The sequence below is a fragment of the Orbicella franksi genome, chromosome 10 (assembly GCF_964199315.1).
Source record: "Orbicella franksi chromosome 10, jaOrbFran1.1, whole genome shotgun sequence".
NCBI lineage: Eukaryota > Metazoa > Cnidaria > Anthozoa > Scleractinia > Merulinidae > Orbicella > Orbicella franksi.
This window is the reverse complement of record NC_138154.1, coordinates 4,385,793-4,403,179: the sequence shown is the minus strand read 5'-3', so window position 1 is coordinate 4,403,179 and position 17,387 is coordinate 4,385,793. Positions and strand designations below refer to the sequence as shown.

Here is a 17,387-nt window from a genome sequence, read left to right as displayed (position 1 = left end):
CAAATTGAGTTCAATGTTTGAATCAACGGGTGTAATTTTGTTAATTTGGGTCAGTCCAAATTTGAACAAGAAGATCTGTTAGATCCTATAACCGCGCTTTTAAAATTTAACTGTTTTCTTAGTACTACAGTCGCAACGCAGTGCATATTCCAAAGCAATCTTTGATGATTCATTGATTACTGTAGACATCACAGCACTTGATCAACATAAACTCTATTATCGCACCATCAGTCGTAGCCGTTGTGACATCTCCGATGACGTAAGTCTTAATCTGGAAGTTTCTTCGGGATATGTATGGGCATGAAGATACGAACACTATTACAAACCGCTTTCTGTCTTTAAAGTCACGATTAAATTTAATTGTTTTTTTCCCTTGAGTTAAGGGTTAGCAAAGAAGTCACACAAGTCACATAATTCAAGAATTGCGTTATCTACGGCTATCTTTAGTACGGTGGTTATTTCCCTATCAATGACGTAATCTTTGCACGTTCTGACACGTTCTTTGCTTGGCTTGCAAATATTTAATTTTCTTTCCGATCTATGAACTCGCTGCGATGAAACAGTCAAAGGATTTACTTCATTTGCCTAAAACCGCAAGAAATACTCGCAAAATTACAAATAAATTAATGACCGTCGCTTCTGCCGAAATAAACTTGCAAAGTAAACACGATCTCATTTGTCACGTAGCGAAAGTGAAAGCTGCAACGTCAGCGCATTCCATGGTTCACGTAATACCTTTTTTCAGCGTATTTATTATTCCCTTTAAATCCAACGCTTTGATAAAGCGAAAAGAAAATACATTTTACCCACAAAAAAGAAAACAATATCCGTAAAATTGTCCGTGTGTTTATGTTTTAACAGCTTCTGGTGGAAAAACATCACACGTTGCGTGACTCAAAGTTTGGCCGAGCGGAGGTCTGCGTCTGGTCACCGACAAAAAATAAAAAATAAAAAAATAAACCACGGGTAAACCTAGAACCGCGCTCGGCCCATGGCCGCGCGGTTAATTAAGCTTGGTTCATGAAAGGTCAAGCCTTACACTGGATTAATCAAGACAACATTTAGTGGAATGAAAGTAACGCAGCATCACAAAACCTGCGTTAATGGAGTGGCACTTTAACAAAATGATTTCTCTCCGGTTTTTTCCCAAATGCAATTTCAGTTCTACGCTGACGATACTCAGTTATATATCTCTTTTTCAACAAACAACGACGTCGAATTAACTAATGCAGTTGGAAAAATTGAGGAATGTTTGTCTGATCTTGACAAGTGGATGTCTCTTAACAAGCTAAAACTGAATAAGGACAAGATGGAACTTCTTTATCTATACTCGAAACACAACCCGCAGCAGTCTCTACCACCAATCCGTTTTGCTCAAGACATAATTCAGCCATCTCAATTTGCTAGAAACATCGGTGTGATATTTGACAGTACCATGACTATGCTTCCGCATATCAGTTCTATTTGTAAATCAGCCTCTTATCATCTGCGCAACATCTCCCGGATAAGGAAATTCTTATCTACGAAAACCACCGAGATCCTGGTCCATGCTTTTGTGTCTTCCAAACTCGACCACTGCAACTCTCTTTTGTACAATGTACCGAAGTGTGCTTTAAAAAAGCTCCAGTCTGTTCAGAACGCCCCTGCCCGACTTATCACCTGTTCCCGAAAGTACGACCACATCACTCCAATACTGAAAGAATTACACTGGCTTCCTATTTCTGAACGCATTAAATTCAAGATTATGTTACTTACCCTTAAGGCTCTTCATCAACAATCTCCTGTCTACATTCAAGATCTAGTAGCGTACTACCAACCTCCCAGAATCCTCCGATCATCACACTTATTACTTCTTAACCACACAAATTTTCACCTGAAGACATATGGTTCTCGAGCTTTTGCTGTTTCCGCTCCTGAACTCTGGAACAGTCTACCTGTTTCTATCCACTCATGTGACAATCTAAGTTCTTTTAAATCTAAACTCAACATTCATCTTTTTAAGAAAACTTATTATTCTTAGCGATTTTTACTTTCTATTACTTTCTTAAATGCACATTTTTAATTATTAAGATTAGTACAGATCATTTTGGCGAATTGTACAGCGCCTAGAGCAGGCACGGATAGGCGCTATATAAATATTTATTATTTATTATTTATTATCGAAGCGGTTGGTGTTATCCCACAGAAAGAGAGCTTACAAGGTTTAATGTACTGTTCATGTTTTCCAGTATTAACTGTAAATTTACCGCTTTTGAATTACTTTAACAATAAAGATTCAAACACAAAGGATAAGCTTTTGGGAGAAGCCTACGGTGAGAGCTAAAGAGCATTAAAAGATATATCTCAGTCAATCCTTGAATTCTCAAGTATCTCTTCACTAACCTTGGCCAATATGAAATGATTTCCTAAGCTTTTTTGCACAAACATCACCTCCTGCAAAACAAATTAGTCTAGATAACGCAAAAAAAACAAAAAAACAACAAAACGAAACATATACAGCAAAGCACGTGGCATGCCTCTAAATCAGTTTGCTAATTGTTGATGACAATAAGCATCAGTCCTTCAAATTAGGCTAAATTCTGTTGAGTATCACAACCATATTGTCGTGTGCAAGTCTCATGTGTTAATGACTTTAATTATCCAAAATGATTATCTTGAGTTTCGATTTAGAAAAGATTTGACTTAAGCTCAGACATTCCATCACTGGTATAGTCGCCCGATCACTCATTAAATACACAAACCGATGCTCAGCTTTGACTCGAACTCTACAATATTATGGACATTTATGATTATACTTGATTATGACAAAACAAATAACTGCCCCTTATAAGTCTATCTATTATATAGCTTATTTGTCTATTTAATTTTAGCATCCTCTGGCTTTGTGCTCAAACCAACTGAAAGTGAATAGAAAATGACACTAAAGCATCTATTGTTTTGTTTCGTCCTATTCAGAGTCCGAATTAACATAAGTTTGGACACAAGGAGGCAGAACTCATATTGAGAGCACTTCTGACACACCGCGACCTCACACCTTTTTTGTTTATTGTCTTTTGAGATTCAATCAATTTTTTCAAAAGACTACTATAAATACCAGCTTGTGAGTTTTTCACATCACAGTGGTTAGAGATGGCTGAGGGAGCATATGATCCATACGATTTGGATAACGATGACTATGTTGAAAGTCAAACTCTGGGTCTTAGTGATTCTTTTGTGGAAATATTACAAGAGGACTTGAGTGAAGATGATTTTTCTGGTTTTACGAGTGAGGAGGCTTTCGTATACAGGAACAGACGTATGAATGAATTCCATACAGCAACAGATCCAGCAGTTCTGGAGGTAGACAAGGAGAATGTTAGCCCAGCCACAAAACAACGTCCTAAAAAACTGACAGGTGATCCATCCAGGTAAGAAACTGCATTCGACTCATACCTTGAGGGAAAGACAGCCTTATTTTGACAGATCCCCCATTCTAGGTCTGCCCTCTGTAAATTTTAAACTAATCATGAAACTGTTTCTCTGCAAAAGCTGTTAACAGAGTAAATGAAAATTGCTTATGTTTCAACAGTGTTTAAAACACGAGGCGAATCATATGCGCCAACTTGTGTAGGTTCACCGCTGAACTTATATTTTTTGTTTTCTAAACTGTTTAGTTTGGGGAAAGTATGTTCGCAGCTTTTCCATGGCAGCAGTATTACTACAGCGAATACCTTTGCTTGCTTTTGGATACCAATGTTTTAAACTAATTCTGATTTTGAAATGATGATACTTGATAATATCTGACGGTTAGAGTATTTGGTAAAGTTACTCTTGGGTTGACAACATTCAGAGAATGTGCAACTTAATAATTAGCTAAAAAATCCGAAGAGATCAATGCAATAAGCTTTTTCTTATTATTATTTTAATTAATTGCTACTTACACTGCTTACATTACAACATAATTAGATTACTTGCGCCACTTACAATTCTAGCACAGCAAGATCATAGCAGTTTACTCCTGTCAATAATGTAAATTCAGAATTGCAAATTACAGAAAATATGCATGGTATATGTGCACCTTGTTTCTTTTCCTTTCATTTTTATTTTCGTTTTCAGGGGACTAGGGTCAAGCTGTCAAGAGATTACAAAAGAGGCAAAAGAGGCTCCCACTTTTTTAAAATAATTGTAGTCGTATTTTTTTCCATTTCATAGATGTATTTTAAATACAGTAAGAAATCATTTAGTTTTGGAGAGCATTTTTTCTGTCTACATAGCCAAATGTAATATTTAGCATTTAAGCAGCAGAGGTTAATTGGGAGTTTATGTTTAGAGCTATCCAGCCTTAGACCCAGTGCTGTATCAGGCTCAAAGGGTATCTCTTTGGCAATGACTTGGCAAGACTATAGCCATACTTTAAAACTGGTCCAAAAGTATTCAGTTTTTGGGCTAGCCCAAAATAAATGTGCAAGTTTCTCTGTTTCTCTTTCGCAGAAAGTGCATTTCTTGCTATCAATAAGACCAGTTTTTTTCAAGTCAATGCAATAAGGTGGTTAAGTTAGCTTGTCATGGGCACCCAACAACAAGTTTCAGTAGATATCTGTTAGGTGGAGTGTAGTTCGCCTTAGCCTTTTCGTGTCGATTACAGAGTGCACTTGGGTTTTCAGCTAGAAAATCTCAACAGATCATATTTCTCTAGCTAATGTAAACATCACTTTTAACAGACCTCAGACATCACAAGTTACTAAAAAATGCCTTGATAAATTGCAAAGCCAAAGATAAGCCAAGTCTTGCATTTAATGTCGTTTAATGTTTACATATAACACCAAACCTTGACCTCTTTCATGGAAGTTGGCATAACGTACTGGGTTCGTGGGAACAGACTGGAAAGCTAGAATAGACCTATTCTTAAAATCACATAAGTCTTGAAAGTGTGAAATGAATTTCCATAGACTGCGGGCAGTCCCTCGTTGATCTTGTGAGCGGGAATGAGTGAGCGAGCAGAAGTCAGCAAGTGCAAAGCAAGAGCGTACTTGCCGACTTCTGAGAAGTTTAGACAAACTAATCTATTGTTCTTTGGGAATCATTAACCCAGTCTACAGTAGGTGTATGTTCTAAAACATTGGCTGCATTAAAAGTTTTGGTAACTAGATTACTTTAAATTATTTGAACTCTTTTCGTGTTGCCACAGCCAAAGCTAATAACAAATCTGTTATGCAATATTTGAAAGACGCATTGTTGTTAACCAATCGCGGATCTTGAATTTAAAAAGCAATGTATCGATACAGTATTTGTCTCATTGTATGTCGGAGGTTTGGAATGCTTTGCAGGCTTGAGCAGTGTTCACACTATGGTTTTGCAAATGAAGCGCCCTGGGCCCATCAGCTTAAAAAATGTAGGGGTCTTGTATGATGTTTATGCATCCTTATGAATTGACTGTCCAGAGAAATAAGTTGTGCTGTTATCAATTTAGAATTAGGCCACAAAAGTCTAAAATATATGCAAAGTTTAATCACCGTAATGGGCTCGAAGTAACTGCATGCCTATATCTTGTTAAATTACACAAGAAATTGTGCTATTGCGAAATAAAAGATTAAATTAGGTGGTTATATATAGTTAGGGGTTGGGATTTCACAACACTCGTGACTGTAGGGAAAGCACTAGCTACGCAAGGCAGACTATTAAACTGTAGTAGAGTTGACAATAGTACGACATAATCGTTAGAATTTTAGAACACTGGAATTCAGAGCGATAATAAAACGAAGATTGACTATACAGTTCTCTTTGATCAGAACGAACAGTGAATGCTGGGGTGAAAAGATTTTTCATCGGTACAAATCTATTTCGTTGCCATCTTGAATCTTTTGTATGCTTATTCAAGTTTATTTGATTAGTCAATTTCCTTTTCTTGGATTAAAGTTAAGGGTTTCAATTTCTGGACCCCATTCACTACTTGGCATCGAATTAAGGTCCTCTTTTTTTTTTTATCCAAGACACTTCATTCTCATGTCTTGGCATCTTTTAAGGAATTTGTGACTGACAAATAAAAAAGTCAAATTTTCAGCTCAGTAGCCTCCAGCAGGTCCAATCTAAAAATGTCATGCTTTTGTGAACAAGAGGGCCGATAGAATTTGCTTTATTTAGACAGTAGAGAAACAACATGAAACCTTTTATGTTAGCTTAAAATTAATACATTCCAATTCTTTTTGCCTGTTTCCTAGTTGGAAAAGAAATAAATGAAAGATCGCATTTGCACGAGGCCAGACAACAACAGACTGCAGAGGAAGACCTCTACTATCCAGGAAAACCAGTCCCTCTTGTGGATGTCATTGAGAATGCTTCTCTCAAGTAGACGACCACGAAAGATGAAGGATACTGGAGACATTCAACGGCATGGGAGACATCAACATCCAGAATCTTTGCCTTTGGGGCTTGATCATCGGAAAGGACACGAAATGTCTTGGCGCAGGTGGATGCCTTGGCATGAACAAACCAGGAAAAGACAGGAAGTGTACGTTCTTGTACGAGTATTTGGTACAAACCTCCGACCTTAAGAGGATACCAGTATGTGACTTAGTTAACCTTGAAAACTCACTTGCCTTGTTTTGTTAGTCACTACATTATTTTTTTATAAGGACATCTAATTTTGAAGCTGAGTAGTATTTAGGCTAGTTTTACTGTTAGACTAGTTTCACATTCCTTTTGTTTTTACTTATACGACCCATGTTTAAAAAAAGAAATGAAAAAGATGACTCTTAACTGACTCTTAGTCTTGCTAAGAATTTTTAGTACGTTCTAAAAATTGAACTTAATTTCAGCCTCAACGTTCTTGCAAAAAAAGGTTCTTACAGAGAAAACAGTACATACTTTTTTTAAGATCGCGATGGAATGGCTATGACCTTCAGATTTTTATTCTTTTAACCATAGAAACAAGTATAATAATCTTTTGTTAATATGTATGAGTTCATGAACCGACAGGTTTGCAGAGAGGCGTTTATATCTCTACAAGGAATAACGGAAAACCACGCAAAAACAAGGCGATCCCTGTGGACATACGAGGTCGGCACGACAACCGTCTGCATAAAATTAGGGAGGATTTAAGAAACCAGGTAATAGTGCACTACTCTACTCCATGAGCTCCCCTCCATTTACTGCTTTGACCTTGTGAATAATGATAAATTAATCACAAAGGAAAAAAAGAAGAATCCAGTCCCATTTGATTGAAAGATGCTGATAGCACAACAACAGGACACCAGGACAATCACAGTTCACCTACTAGTGTTGTGGGTTTAGTTAAAATGATTGTCAAGTCTGGTGAAGAGTGCCATTGTGCACACCACCCATGGACTAATTTATTACAATAACTAGAGCAAAATTTTTGAATACTTAAACTGCACTCTTGCGTGTCATCTAATGCTTGTCACTGTCTTCTAGGTTAGAGCTCACATCCAGCAATTTCCAAGGCACATGTCACACTATTCCTGGACGAAGAACCCTGACAGGAAATACCTCGAAAAGGGCCTATCTGTAAACAGAATGTACCACAAGTACATAAAGAAAGAGCAAAAAAAAGAAAAAAAAAACGGAAAAAATTTAAGATTTGAACCGACACCCTAAAGCAAAAGTCATCACATGCACGCGCCTTAATCACTTGCACCATGTAACAAGTACTAATATTACATGAGAAATTTAAATGATTTCCTTTTGTTTCGCTTCATTGCACACCATTGAATGATTCTTCAATATTTTGGCTTCAATTTTCTCAAAAACGAAAAGCAAATTGGCGAAAAAACAGCAAGGCATTGTTAAGTAAGTAAATTGAAGGCCATATGCAAAACATTGAGCACTTTTGTCGAAAATTTATTTTGAACTAATTAGTCACTTAGGAGGGTTTTCCACTAGGATCTTCAATTGCTGCAATGTTGTACAGAAATTATTGGAGAATTATAAAATTTCTGAATGCTGAAAATTGAAAATTTCTGAATGCTGAACATTACCATCAGTTACTGAGCTAACTCATGCCTGATGAGGTTGGTTTACTTTTGATTTTGTCATCATTTATGGAGATTTCTATGTTTACACAATTAAATATTTCACTTCAGTAAAGTTAAAACAAAACCAAGGTAAACATATCTCATGAAAACACGGGCTGACATGCAGCAAGAACAACCAGGCATCAACAGTGCTTGCCTCGTTTCAACAATCAATTAATACCTGGAGATAAATCCCACCCATTTATTTTGGGGCAATTTTATTGGTTACTTTAAGTCACGTGGTGAAAACTCACACGACAGTTATCACGCAATAACCTGTGCCTGCATCGATATTTGTCCTCCAATTGCTTCCGTCGAAGAGAAACACAGTCAACACAAGTGCTTCAAATTTCCTTTCTTTTACTTTGTATGGAAGGAAACCAAACTCGCTTTGTTGAGTGTAGTGATAGTGACATTAAGGTTACCAAATACCTTCAGGGGTGTCTCGCGTCCAAGCGATGTAGCGCATCCAGTTTAAGCTGTAGATACCTAAACGCCTATATCAAATTAAAGCTTATAGAGCTGGCTATCAAACCTCACAAAAATTATGAAATAAAACAAACTTCCGGTTTTTCACGGCCACTAAATGTGAGCGTCCTAATCACCTTTTGGTAGCTACAAGTCAAAGCGAATTTTGTTTTTTGCCAATTTATTTTTTCCTCGGTTTCAGGGCAAAAAGCGCTAAAAAAGCGTGTCTGCGTTTTGCCATATTCAATTGCAGTGAAAAGTTACCGAACATTTTCAAAATAGCATTTAAAAAATGTGAGGTGATCATACAAAAATTGCTCTCGGAGAAAAATATCTCGAAACAAACAATTCCCTGACACATTTGTGTTTTTTATATGTTAATCTAGCTGCTGTCTAAATTTGAAGGCAATCAAACAAATCGCCTGAGTTGTAACTCTTTAAAGTGTCTGCTTCAAGTGAAAAAATTTATTTGAGTAAACAGCGCTAAGAAAAATCTCTTGCTTCGCAAACAGACTCTGCCCACAAACGCCTTCAACTGGGTTCTCAGATCACTGAGCCAATCAGCACTTGGAAAATTTACTATCTTTAACTTGCGGTGAAATTTATGTGTTAATCTTCAAAAAACCCTTGTGTTTCACAATGTGCTCAAGGCAGAGAGAGAATTTTTCTGTAGCTCGGTTTTTCTTGAAGCTGGTCTGGCAAAATGGGGAAGACGAAAAAGGATAAGAACGCTAGGGTGGCTGGGCGACGAGAACAAACTGAACAAAAGAAAGTGCAGTGGAGCAAATGTGCATGGATAATATTCCAATGGATCTCAATGAGTTGGACTATTCATCGGTATTGGACTCAACAAGAGTCACTGTAAACACCGCTGTTATCACTGTCGAGTTCCCAAATTTTTACAGTACCTTTCTCTTCCCTTGACTCGATCTTTTTGCCCGCTTGATACGATAGCTATAGCTTCATCCATGAGGCCAACTTTCGCTTCTGAACTCACTGATGTGTTTTCACTCATTCTTCGCTTTTTCGTGGTCCATGTTTACTTACAACTTAATAGAATTACACCTAATATGAAAAATGCTTGGATTAACAATGCTGATTAACTGAGTAGCCAGCCAATTCGCAGTATCCATATAGGTAATATTCCTGCAAAATTAGTCTCGGTTGATTGCATACACGTTGTAGGGCTCTCAATCAAGAGGGAACTTTTACTTCCAGCCATAACGTAAAATCTCCATTTCTCCGCCAACATTAAGTTTTTTCAATTTTGTTTCCAAAAATTAGAGATTACTCTAAGACCATTTCTTTGAATCAAAAATCCAAATTTGAAGAAAATTGCCGATCTGAAGGTATACTTTAACCTTAAATAGCTGGTTGCATATGCTGTTCCGGAAAGTATATCAAGTTTTGGAGTTTTTGATCTAAGGGGTGCTACGAGAGTTAATTTCACATGACAGCTGTCAAGTTTTGGTCCAATCACAGTGGAAATAGAGTTGGTTAAACCAATCAAACGTACTTGCTTGCTTACATCAATCACACGCATTCGCCATCAGATCACCACTGGCTTTTTTTATCATGTTTACGAGTGGTTTAACTGCAATATGAAAATTAATGGGAGGGTTATAAAATAAATAAGCCCCTTTCTGGCTTGCTGGTATGTCAGCTGAGAATGTCTTCGGCTGAGAAATTGTCCTCAAAATTTCAAATTTGCTCTAGAAGCTTCACTTCTCGGACAAATATTCATTTTTCGGATTATCTCTTAGGCATGGACATTATAAGCTGACATACCAAGGACCATCATGCACTAGCACAGTTTGTCGAGACATTTAATAATCATAGACTCCCTACTGAGCATGGCTGTTCTCCATGCCATTTAGGGATTTCTGGTATTCTGCAACATCATTCTTCCAATTACTCTGCTTTAAGAGGTATTATGGATGATAGCCTGCCAGATGATTTAGCCATGTATGGGAATAACCCAGATGCACCACTACCTCAGGGGAATGAATTATCAGGAGTAGAGGTAGCTCCAATTTCACAAAATTTTCCAGAACACGTCATTATGGTGCTACAAGAATCATTCATCCAGCAGAGGGGCATGGAAACCAAGGAATTAATGTTTATTTTCAAGTCAGGCAATTCTTAGTGCTTTATTTCAGTTGTACAATTAAAACGCCATGGGCAAGAAGGTCCCCAAAATTTTTTGGCCATTTTTGAAAGTGCTCAAAAACAGCTGAATTCTGGCATGTAAGCTTTGTTTCACCTGAGAAACATACCTCTGAAATTTTTTCCACTGGGTAGCTCTTTGTTTTTGAGAAATAATGTATGCAAAAAAGGCACTTTTTCAAGCGGCATCATTTTTTCAAACGCGAAACAAAAGACCCCTTTGTTTTGCTGGACAATGAAAGTAACTAAGTGTCACATTACCCACTAGTTGTTCGAGCTGATACAAGTATTGTATTCATAAAGAAAACACCTTTTTAGTCATGTTGCTTCATTAGCACAAGCAAATATAAAGGCACTGTGCGGGCTGAGAGTGTGTATCAAGTTGGACACTGCATCAGACCCCTTTTTTTCCTGTTAATTTCTCCTCTTCTTTTTGTGCCAAAACATTCAAATAGCACGTAATGTTGATACTGCTAGTGCTAAAATAAACTCTTTAAGTTCACATGGAGATCCATCTTCTATTAATAAAGTTCTGTGAATCGGAATGTACGTATCGGAAGATTTGCTCATTTATTGATGCCACTGTCAATAAACTCTTCAAGGTCTTTTTTAAAGTGAAGTTTGAGCATTTGAGCGTGAGTGTTTTCAAAAAGCGAATTCAATGAACTGAAAATCAGCGACTGCTAGTTGTTTGAGCTGATACAAGTAATTTATTCATGAAATTAATGCCATTTAATCATGTTGCCTCCTTAGCACAAGTGGGACCTTGAAAAGTTCATTGATGCTGTCATTGATAAACTTTTCAAGGTCTTTTTTGAAAGTGAAATTTGAGCATTTGAGCGTGTAGCGTTTTCAAAAAGCAAATTCAATGACCTGAAATCAGCAACCGCTAGTTGTTCGAGTTGAGATAATTAATATCATTTTACAAAATTGATGCGCAATGTTCATGTCCTCCTTAGCACAAGCAATTAAGGGGCCTCAAATAACCAAGCACTTTGTCCTGAGGCCGGTTCAACACAACCTCAGTCCTTTCTTTCCTGTTAATGTCTCCTCTTATTTTTGAAACCAAAACAGTAAAATAGTCCTTACTATTGATGCTGCTAAAACATACCGTTTAAGTTTGCATCAAAATCCATCTTCGATTAATAAAGTTCTGGAGATTTCTAGACTGATTTTCAAATGCCATCATGTGTCCATAAACTTCAATTTCTTTTAAGTTTGAGCATTTAAGCGTGTAGTGTTTTTAAAAAGCAAAATCTACAACTTGAAAAAGGCAGTGAGCCTTACACTAAACAACTAAAACTCAGACAACATGTAATTGACAATAGTCTGGAATAGTCGTTGAATCAAATCTAAAAAATGTGATTTGCTTTTCTTTCTGTTCCTTCTTTTCCCCTTTTCTTTATGTCATGAGCTTCCCTTTTGATTAGTATTTGTGCATCCAATTTTAAAAGTATTTGCTCTAGGCAAAAAGATTTTGAAGTTCTTGCAACCAGGTTGTTAAAGGGAACGAAAATACAAACAGCTGCCATGAAGTATGGCTTAGAACATGAGGATGAAGTTGCACAGTTTTATCTTCAAAATTTTGGTCGGTCTGTTTTTAAAGTTGGTTTTGTGATTAACCCAAGAGTCCCTCATCTTGGTTGTAGTCTGGACAGGAGGGTACATGACCCTTCAGAGAGTTCACCTTGGGGTCTGTTTGAAATTAAATGCTCTATGGCAGAAGAGCTCAAAGATATAAAATACTTGAAAAAAAATCCCACTACTGGAGTTTACTCCCTAAAAAAGAGCTATCAGTATTATTTTCAGGTCATGGGCTGTGTAGGGCTCACTGGTGAGGGGTGGTCTGACTTTTTTGTTCAGTGCAAGAAGGAATTTCATTATGAACGGATATATTATGGTGCTGAGTTTTTCTCAGATATGATGGAAAAACTTAATTTATTTTATTTCTGTCATTACCTGCCTACATCAGTGGCTTCAAAATAGTGAATCCTACAGCAGTCAAAATACAATGGGTGGTTGCTAGTTGTTACCACATGTTAGTTTCACATCAGACTTACAGTTGTGAAAAAATGTTATCTTCGATTAAGAATTACAAAGGGCTTGTACAACTGAAAATGGACTTGATGAGTGACATGAAACAAAATTGTTCGACAGCCTTGATGTACCTTTGTTTAAGGCTAAAGTACTTTTTAGTATACTGTAATATTTGTTGCAAAATGCCACATACAGCTTTTAACATTTTGAACAATGTTAAGAAACACTGGATCCATAATCATTCAAAGAGTTTGACGTTTGTCATAAAGTAAATACAGTTACTATAGAAAGCACATGTCATAGTAAAAGGATAAATTAAAAATACAACACTGTTGTCCACAGGCTAACCCTGAAATTAAGTGTAACATTTTAGAAAACAATTTTTGCAACCAAGATAAAACAAGGAGCATGGTAAAGTACATTTTCTTGCTCAAGATTTTTCATAAAATAGAGGACCATAAAAATTGGTTATGAGGCATGGCACTGTCCACAATTGATTGATACTTCCAGCCATTGAAAGTGGAACAATTTTGTCAAAAACTGAAATTCTTTAACACGTCGTATAGCTCGTTCAACATGAACTCTCAGATTATGTATTTGCTTGCTCTTTGCTAGGTCCTTTTTACAGAACTGACCCTTACTGCTTAGAAACAAAGGTATAGCTAACTCACACCCAATGGGGGTCAAAAGGTCCTGGATGGTAAACCCTTTATCAGCAAGGATCTGATCCCCAGGTTCCAACAAATCCAATAAACCAGACCTTTTCACAAGTTCCTTGTCTGAGATGGAACCTGCAAAAAGATCACCGACATGGATGACCTCACCACTTGGGGAGATAACAATGTTCCCTTTGTATGTAGTGTGGCTTTTGTAGGACGAGTATAACTCACTGTTGAGGACTAAACTGGATGGTGCCTCTGTTTTGATTTCTGAAGCATCAATGATTCCTTGACACCCTGGGTAGATCTGTTTAAAACACTCTGGCATGTGTTTCTGGATTTTTTCCCTTGTGGGCCAAATTGGCATGGTACCAAACACAAAATACAAGAAATTTGACCAAGAAAGAATTACACGACTCACTGTTGAAATAGAAATATTAAATTTGTCAGCCAGTTATTGGTTAAATGAACCTAACCATAATTTACGTAAAAAGAGATAGAACTGTTGAAACAAATTCAATTTGCAACTTCTAATGGCATCTCTTAATTGATCAACTTCTTCTGCTCCCTTGTTTCTTAAATGTTGCATTTGTGACCAAGAGAACATCTTTTCAGCAGTTGGTTGAAGGACTTGAAATGTGGCATAGAGGACTTGATAGGAAGGAAATCCTGTGTAAAACTTTGTAATCTCATCTGGTCTTGTGTGCAACTGTACATACAATGGATGTGCATTATGCAGAGAAATCTTATTTTCAAATTCATATACTCTTTCTTGTGCTGCCAAAAGCATGTCCTCAATGGAGGGCATTGGACCATGTGTAGTGCAAATGTAATCATGTTTGTTAATTGTTGGTGCTGGCTCAACATGAGAGGTGCTGTCACAGCAACCAGTGGCAGAATCTTCCGGGAAATGAGTTGGTACAGTTGTTACTTCCACCTCACCAGCATCTTTTGGAACTTAAAGAAAAATATTAAAATAAATTAACCCTCCATAAACCTTAATGTCTGTCTGCCCTTCAAGCTAAATCTCTTTTCAGAGATCCTGTTATAAGCTACATATTTCTTGAATAATAATTTTTTTAAATAAGTATTTATTATTGCTCAGTGACCTATGAAACTCACTGGTCACCTACCTGAGACTGTAGATTCTTTAGTCCTGATGGATGACAATTTTTCTTTTGATGTGCAATGGATTCTTGCTTTCCTTTTTTTTGGAGAAGGCATTGTCCAGCGAAATACAGAAGGAACTGCACCTTTCCTCGATACGCATTTCCCTGAGGTCGTTTGAAAGTCTGATGGTTTAAAATGTTCCAAACAAACCTTGGTGCTTCTCGAAATCTGAAGGACTATTGTAACATTTTATTACTACAGGCAATAAAGAGTACATCAGCCACGTAGTAAAATAGCAGCTCGGCTCTACACATAATTCTAGTCAATCAAATTAAATGTAATTTTTGTAAACCTGAACAAATTGATTACAGATTAAGCTTGCTTATCATATCTTGAAGTCGTAAAACACAATCACTAACCTGGAAGTTTTTGCCAACATCTCAACGAATTCTGACAATCCAACTTTTCTTCGTATATTTGTTGACTGGAAAGCGATGGAAGGTAATTCCTAACTGCCCTTTTGATCTGTTGTTTGAGTACAAGGGCACACTACAATGATCTTTATTTGGCATGATTAGCTGCAAACTCACAGAGTTACCACGCATCACCTCGATTTCATGCCTAAAGTACATACGTCATATCCAATATGGCCGCCATGTGACAAGGGTGAATGACACTAAAGCGTATGCTAAAGTCACAAAAGATGACTGGACATTTAGACGTCAAAAGGCAATTAAGACCAGAGATAAACTTGTAAATAGTAACTCTAGATTTTTACCACCCAACTCTCTCAAGTTCCTCCGTAGCCTAGACGACAGTCCTAGGAGTATCGATCCTGCTAAATTTTATATTATTCCTAAGATTCATAAGTCACCTATAGCTGGGAGGCCTATCGTGGCCTCTCACTCTTATATCACCAGGCCCATTAGTATTCTTGTTGACAAATTAGTCAAACCTAACATTACTATGCCTATGGTGCTACGTAACTTGGGTGAACTGATCCAATGTTTAGAGAAAGTTGAGCTACCCACAAATTGCTTTCTTGTTATGGTGGATGTGTCATCACTCTATCCTAACATTGACACAAAGAAAGCAATTGTTGCTCTTGACCTCTTGCTTAGAGAGAGCAAGGTAGCACAAACACCTCTCTTGGTTCAGTTAACTCGTGTAATCTTTGAGAATAATTTCCTTAAATCTGAATTTAGAAGCGATATATACCATCAAACGTTTGGTATCGCCATGGGTACTCCCTTCATGGTTACAGCTGCAAACGCTTTTATGTATTATCACGAGAGGGATACTATTGAATTGTATTCTTGAAATTTAACCCTCTACAAACGTTTTATCGATGATATTTTTGTCATCTGGGAAGGCCCTTGGTAGACCCTCCTTGAATTTCTCAGTGCCATTAATACTAAGGATGAACGCATTAAGATAGCTTATGAAATTAGTGATTCTAAGATTTCCTTTCTAGACTTGCTACTTTTCAAAGATTCTGTCAGAAACAAACTGCAATACTCTACTTTTCAGAAACCGCTTAACAAGTATTTATATATACCATGAGTCATTTAACCCTGCTAGCAACAAAAAAGCTTTTATCAAAGGCGAGCTCATGCGTTATGCCAGAAATAGCTTGACTTTTCGCTCATTCGATGAGACACGTCAACTATTCTGGAAGCGCTTCCGCCTTCGGGGTTATCCAGCTATGTTTTTACTACCCGTTTTCAGGGAAATAAACTATAGTAACAGGAGTAAATGGTTCTCTAAGCCTGGTCAGTTATCTAGACATAGGACAGTGGTGTTTAAATCCACGTTTAACTGCAGTCATGTTGGAATCAAAAAAGTTATCCTTAAGCATTTACCGAACCTTAGTTCTATTGTTAGTTATAAATCTACCAATAGGTTAGCACATCTATGTAAGTAAACATTTTTTGGGGCTCATGGATTTAACATTAAATCCGTGAGCCCCAAAATTAAACATTGCACATTTGCAGGATTTTAGTCATATCCTGGACACAATTCTGTAGGTGTTTTTTGCTGTTCAAACCCTTGTTGGAACGTGATTTGTACTCTAAATAATAGGTATAAAATAAGTTCCTTATGTATCTTGTTCAAACTCCCTGATGAAGTCTGTATGATCAGATGAAACTGGTCGCAGAAAATAAAACAAGTTGACAAGATCTGTTGCTGAAGTGCTGCTCACTAGTATTACTTAAAAAATTAAAAAATTAAAAAATTAAAAAATTGTCTACGGTGTATGCATATCTGAGAGAAACAGAGCTTAAACATTCAAAATACTACTGTAGAGTCATAGAGGTCTACGAAAATTTCTACACCTAATCAAGCTTCATAAAACGGGCTGGGTATAAATTTTTTGGGAAAACAGTTTATAAAAGTTAATCTTATTTCCAATGTATTAATTTTTTGCCAGGGTACCTAAGTTTTTAATTTTTCCCATTGCATTCTTTTTTGCCATTCATGCTAAAACCGCTGCTTATGTTGCTTGTGCGTAATGCAAGTTCTACCCTGATGTACCAGTGACTGCTGGTATTTTGTGGACAAAAATGCACAAGACGTTTTGTCCAGTGCCAATTTCCTCACTATTGACCGATCTGTTCTTCAAAATGTTGTCACAGTAGATACATTGAACGTTGAAAAAGTGGTTTTGTTCAAGGCTGTTGATTACTGGGCTGTAAAGGTATGCGAGAGGCAAAACCTTGAAGCCGAAGGCCCTGTCAAGAGACTACTTCTTGGGGAAGAAATTATAAAAAAAATGCGTTTCCCAGTAATGAGAAAGGACATATTTATGGATGGGGTTATCCGAAGCATCATCTTGACAAAAGAAGAATACAACATCACTGAATGTTTGAGTTTACCTGAAAATGCACAAGTTGACTTCCTAACAATGCCAAGGATGTATGTGAAAAGAAGTTAACAC

The 17,387-nt window shown here is 37.0% G+C and overlaps 1 protein-coding gene and 1 pseudogene across 2 annotated transcripts; one reads left to right on the top strand and one right to left on the bottom strand.

The window, feature by feature from the left end:
* Positions 1 to 1,150: 1,150 nt before the first annotated feature.
* Positions 1,151 to 2,037, top strand: LOC145501453 (uncharacterized). Its single transcript, XM_081480929.1, has one exon. It carries the CDS (start codon positions 1,151 to 1,153, stop codon positions 2,018 to 2,020), a length of 870 nt encoding a protein of 289 aa, XP_081337055.1. The 3' UTR covers positions 2,021 to 2,037.
* A 5,584-nt stretch (positions 2,038 to 7,621) lies between these two features.
* LOC145501050 (uncharacterized) lies at positions 7,622 to 16,662 on the bottom strand (annotated as a pseudogene). Its single transcript, XR_014051174.1, has 2 exons — positions 16,467 to 16,662; positions 7,622 to 16,230 (listed from the first exon to the last, which is right to left on the bottom strand). The product of XR_014051174.1 is annotated as an uncharacterized LOC145501050 (transcript).
* Between the last annotated feature and the right edge of the window lie 725 nt (positions 16,663 to 17,387).

Excerpts from the sequence above, each read along its gene's own strand:
- LOC145501453 (XM_081480929.1), top strand. The coding sequence starts at position 1,151 with ATGCAATTTCAGTTCTACGCTGACGATACTCAGTTATATATCTCTTTT.